Source organism: Diaphorina citri, unplaced genomic scaffold, assembly GCF_000475195.1.
Source record: "Diaphorina citri unplaced genomic scaffold, Diaci psyllid genome assembly version 1.1 scaffold1362, whole genome shotgun sequence".
In the NCBI taxonomy this organism is placed as follows: domain Eukaryota; kingdom Metazoa; phylum Arthropoda; class Insecta; order Hemiptera; family Psyllidae; genus Diaphorina; species Diaphorina citri.
Genome location: NW_007378788.1, coordinates 88,402 through 93,857, shown reverse-complemented (window position 1 = coordinate 93,857; position 5,456 = coordinate 88,402). Strand labels below are relative to the sequence as shown.

The 5,456-nt window shown below is 40.5% G+C and overlaps 1 protein-coding gene across 1 annotated transcript in view; it reads left to right on the top strand.

Moving 5' to 3' along the window:
* Positions 1-1,161: 1,161 nt before the first annotated feature.
* Positions 1,162-5,456, top strand: part of LOC103515523 (zwei Ig domain protein zig-8-like) — a gene marked incomplete at its 5' end in the record, with an annotated part of 27,227 nt that continues 22,932 nt past the window's right edge. Inside the window, one exon of the mRNA XM_008480459.1 lies at positions 1,162-1,343. Coding sequence (XP_008478681.1) covers positions 1,162-1,343 — 182 coding nt within the window. The remainder of the gene's footprint in view (positions 1,344-5,456) is intronic.

Below are 5,456 nucleotides of genomic sequence, written 5' to 3'. Positions count from 1 at the left end.
TCTCTCTCTCGCTTGCTCTAAAATAATATTTTAAAAGCTTTATGATAGGGACCAGAACAGCGAGAGAGAGAGAGAGAGCGAGAAAGAGAGATAGGAGGGAGAGAGAGAGAGAGAGAGAGATCAAATTGAGAAGGAGAGAAGGAAGGTTGTAGTTTGTGGTTTACACAAGGTTTAATAGAAATTTTAGATAAGAAATTGAGAGAGAGAGAGAAAGAGGGAGAGTGAGAGGGAGAGCGAGAGAGAGAGATAGAGGGAGAGTGAGAGGGAGAGCGAGAGAGAGAGAGAAAGAGGGAGAGAGAGAGAGCGAGAGAGAGAGAGGGAGAGAGAGAAAGAGAGAGAGAGATGGTGGGTAATTATCGCTACTTTTAGTTTGTTTAATGCATTTAACAGGAACCCTCTTTACATTCTTCGAAGAGGTTTGAAAGAGGGAACTGTAACTACAGAGAGGTCTTATCGTTCCGAGAGCGAAGAGAGGGGGTACACGGGATAGGAGAAAGCCAGCCGTTCTAGGAACTACCTAGCCGTTCTAGGAACTACCTATCTGGTTACCATGATGTTGGTCCGGGGTAGGAATCGAATCGTCGACCTAGCGTTCAGAGGGCTGCCGAGCTACTTTCCAAGCTAACTATATAGGCTGGGCTTTTTTTCGTTTCATGTACCTATTTTGTAAATTTTTTTTTCTCTAATACCTATTTTTCAGACCCCTCTCACTTTATTTGTTGCTGGTAACATCTTCCTTTGCCATATGACTTTCTTTTCATTTTGGTTCTTTTGATATTGTTGCTTTCTCTTTTGGTTCTTTCTTTCCTCAAATAATTCCATTTTTGTGTTGTTTCTATTGTTAAACTTCTGTATTTTGTTTCATTGTCCAGATCTTCTTCACCATCTTCCTTATATCTATGATTTTGTTTTCATAATTTCTTTGTTGATGTTGTTTTGGTCCTTTCCACTTTGATTCCAATTTTGGACATTTTTACACTCTTTTTTGTTTCAAGTCTTCATATTTCTATGACTTCCTTTTAGGTTTGGTACCTTTTCTTTCGTGTTTTTTGTAGTTTATTTTTAAGTCTTGGTACTTTTTCTAATGGTTTTGATACTTTCTCTTTTGATTGTTGCACTTTGTCTTTTGGTCCTAATTTGGTCTTTTCTTTTGTTCTCCAGGTCTTCCTCATCTGGACAGTTCCCACACTAGTTCTAACACCATCCAGTCTAGCATCATCCACAACAACACCACCTCCACCATTTTTCCCTACTTCGATTTCAACGTGCCGCGTAACATAACGACCGCGGTGGGCCAGAGTGCTTTCCTCCACTGTCGCGTCGAACAGCTCGGCGACAAGGCGGTAAGTCGAAATCTAAACGGTCTCATTAATTTTTACTTAGGTACTCAATTGTCCTCACGAGGCTGAGTGCACCTCGGAAATCGAATCCGGGACCTCCTACGAGCAAGCCCAGTGTGATACCCATCAATAGGCTACGGAGTTTGCTCCCTAAATGGGAAGTATTAAGTCTCTTCTCGCGCATCTCATGAGGGACATACTACGGGATGGGCAGGACCACACGAGTCTTAGGCCGGCCACTCACTATCAGTTAGACCTGACAGGTACATTCGATCGGTCTGTCTGATAATGTGTAGCTGACCAAAGGTTTGCCTGCTCAGGTCTACGTAATCACCTAATTCGATAAAATCGGCCCCGGGCGGGAATCGAACCCGCGGCCTAGCGCTTACAAGGCAGACGCACCACCAACTAAGCTAACTAGGCTGGCTAGAGTTCCTCTATCAAACCTCTCTCTCTCTTTCTCTCTCTCTCTCTCTTCTTAAACATGGCGGGTTAAAAACATAATTACACAATATATTCGTATAGGTACCAGGTGAAATGACTTTCTGTTCTGTTGTTGACAGGTTAGACGGAAGTAGAAAATCAGAACAGAACGAGAGAGAGAAAAGGAGAGAGAAGAAAGAGAAACAGAACGAAGAGGAAGTGGAATGGAGAAAGCGGTGTGAAAATGAGGGGGAGAAAGAAAGAGAGAGAGAGGAAGGAGAAAGAAGGAAGGGCGCAAGGGAAAGAAAGATATGGGAGAAAAAGGGAGGAGAAAAATGAGAGAGATGGAAGAGACGAGAGGAGAGAAGGGAGAAAGAGGGAGGAAAGAAATGAGAGAAAAAAGTAAAGAGGGGTGGGATAAGGATAAGGAGTGGGAGGGAGAAGGAGAAAGAAGAATGGGAAGAGAGATAAAAGGAGGAGAGAAAAGAGAGAGAAAAGTAAAGAGAAAGGGGAAAAGGAAAGGGTGAGAAAATGAGGGAGAGAAAGAAAAGAGAGAGAGAGGAAAGCGAAAGAAGGAAGAGAAGGAATGGGAGAGAGAAAACAGGGCCAAAGGAAGCGAGAGAAATTGAAGGAAGGACGAAGGAAAAGAAAGATAAAGAAAAAAGAGGGAATGAGAGAGAAAAGTAAAGAGAAAGGGGAAAAGGAAAGAGTGAGAAAATGAGGGAGAGAAAGAAAAAGAGAGAGAGGAAAGCGAAAGAAGGAAGAGAAGGAATGGGAGAGAGAAAACGGGGCCAAAGGAAGCGAGAGTAATTGAAGGAAGAACGAAGGAAAAGAAAGATATGGAAAAAAGAGGGAGGAGAGAAATAAGGGGGGAAAAAGAGGGCGAGAGAATGAGGGAGAGCAAAATAAGAGAGAGGAAAGCGAAAGAAGGAAGAGAAGGAAAGAGAGGGAGAGAAAAATAGGCCAAAGGAAGCGAGAGAAATTGAAGGAAGGACGAAGGAAAAGAAAGATATGGAAAAAAGAGAGAGGAGAGAAATGAGGGGAAAAAAGAAAGGGGTGAGAGAATAGGGCGAGAGAATGAGGGAGAGCAAAATAAGAGAGAGGAAAGCGAAAGAAGGAAGAGAAGGAAAGAGAGGGAGAGAAAAATAGGCCAAAAGAAGGGAGAGAAATTGAAGGAAGGACGAAGGAAAAGAAAGATATGGAAAAATGAGGGAGGAGAGAAATGAGGGGAAAAAAGAAAGGGGTGAGAGAATGAGGGGGAGAACGAAAAGTAAGATAAAGGAGTATAAAAAGAGGAAGAGGAAAGAAGACAGAGATGAGAGACAAGGAGAGAAAGAGACGGAGAGGAGAGACCGAGAAAAAATAAATAAAAATAAAGAGATGGGTATGGCAAGTGTACTAGTTATTGGTCCCTCATTTGGTCCACCCCCTTTTTTACTTTCTATTACCTTTACGTATAGGGAACCTATACAAGGTAATGAGAAAGTATTGCAATCGGTCCAAATTTTCAAAATCGGGAAATGGGTGGAAATATCCGTTTTGGGGTCCCCTGATTCCAAAAAAGAAAAAAATAATAATAAAAAAAAAAAAAATGAAAAAAAGCTCGGCGAGCGGTGGGTCATCCCACCGTTTTCACCCTGGCCACATTCGGGTCCCACTATCCTAAACTAACTAAAATGGAAAGCGTAAAGCGAAGCGCAGATTTTTCATCTACCTAATGGCGCTAGCGCTCAGGAAAAGGGAAAATATGATAGGTGAAAAATTGAGAGGGATGAGGTTTTCTAAGGGTTCCCATTTTGTCAAAATATTTCCTACCTTTTCCTCAAAATATTAATGTTCTCTTTTCCCCAAAATATTAATGTTCTCTTTCATGTCTCTGTCTGTCTTCATTGGGTTTTCTTTACAGTCTTCTTTGAGATCTTCCTCTTCTTCTATGACTTTCTTCTTCTTCTCCTTTTTCTTCTTCTTCTTCTTCTCCTTCTTCTTCTCCTTCTTCTTCTCCTTCTCCTTCTTCTTCTTCTTCCCCTTGTTCTAATTTCTAAGAGATACTTTTATTATCTACTTCTTTTACCTTCACCTATGTGCGATCTATCTAGGTATTTTTTTCATTTTTTATTTATAAATCTCTTTTAGTTTGTTATTATTTTCTTTTTTCACTCTGTATATTTTTTTAAAAAATAAGTTGTACACCCTGTATGTATACTCTATTGGACCCTCTTCAATAGACCCCTCAATATTATGCACATGCTTGGGTGTACGGTTGAGAGGTTGACGTTTTTCAGAGGTAAAAACCCGAACTGTTTAAACTTTACCTTGAAACATCGAAGTACTTATCAAGGTTGAACGGTTTAGCTTGAACCGCAAAATATGTTGTTTAACTTAACCCTTTCACCCCTAAAGGGACAATACGTCCCACAGAAATATGATTTTTAAAAGTGGGGTATACCTTTCATCCCAGACCTATCGAAAAAATTCCGTTCTCAGTGTTTTTCAAATGTTTCTTTTGTGATCCAAGACGTCAATAAAATTCACTTGGCTAACTTGTCTGGTTTTGTCTCCAGATTGGTTTTTGTTCAGTAGTCCTAGGAGGACATGAAACTTTGTACTTTGTAGAGTCCTCATTTATAGCCCAAATAATAATGCCTAATCAGATGTCGTTATGGTTCTACAACTAAAACGTGTCCCATTTGTCCCCAACAATATTTTGCAACCACTCTAAATTAAATAGTCAAGGTTGCAACCACTCTAAATTAGCGAAAAACATGTATTTTCCCAGCTCTCCAGGTGTTAGACAAGACACGTCAGTACCGTCGAACAGGAGTTTTCTGATTTGCTTCTGTTGGGTGTTCAGTGAGAGAGAGAAAGAAAGAGAGAGAGAGAGAAAGAGAAAGAGAGAGAAAGAGAAAGAGAGAGAGAGTCTCTGAGGTCTTCTCGGTTATTTATATGTCTAGGGACTCTCTCTCTCTATCTCTTTCTCTCTCACTCTTCCTCTCTCCTCTCTCTCTCTCTCCTCTTCTTGTCTCTTTCTATTTGACTCTCTCTCTCTCTCTCTCTGGCATTGAGACATTGACTCAATCTTGGCAAATAGATAAGGAAATGAGAGAGAGAGAGAGAGAGAACGTGAGTGTGAGAGAGAGGGAAAGAGTGAGAGAAAGAAACTCGTGTTTTGATGTTGATGCCAAGAATTTCTAACCATTTCTTTGTAACTTTTCTCTCTCTCTCTTTTATCCTCCCTCTCCTTTTACTTATCCTCTTTGTTCTGTCTCTCTACTTCTCTCCTTCCCTCTCTATCTAACAATCTCTTTCTTTCTCTCTCTCTCTCTCTTTCTGTGTGTGTTATGACATGGCTCTTTTTACAGTGATAACAAGAGAAAGACAGATAGATTGATAGAGAGTGAAAGAGAGATACATATATAAAGGACCCTTTTATACGAGTATATATATAAAGGATATGATAGAAAGAGATCGATATAAGAGAAAGGAAGGAAGAAGGAGAGAGAGAGAGAGAGAGAGAGAGAGAGAGAAAAAAGCTTTCTGTCCTTATTACGGCTTTTCAGTAATATCACTAATGTAGATCATCACAGAATATAGGATATCTCCATCCTCTTTTATGTCTCACTATCATATTACTCTCTCTCGCTCTCTCTCTCTCTCCCTTCCTCCTCAATATCTCTCTCTCCAGATCGGAAGAGC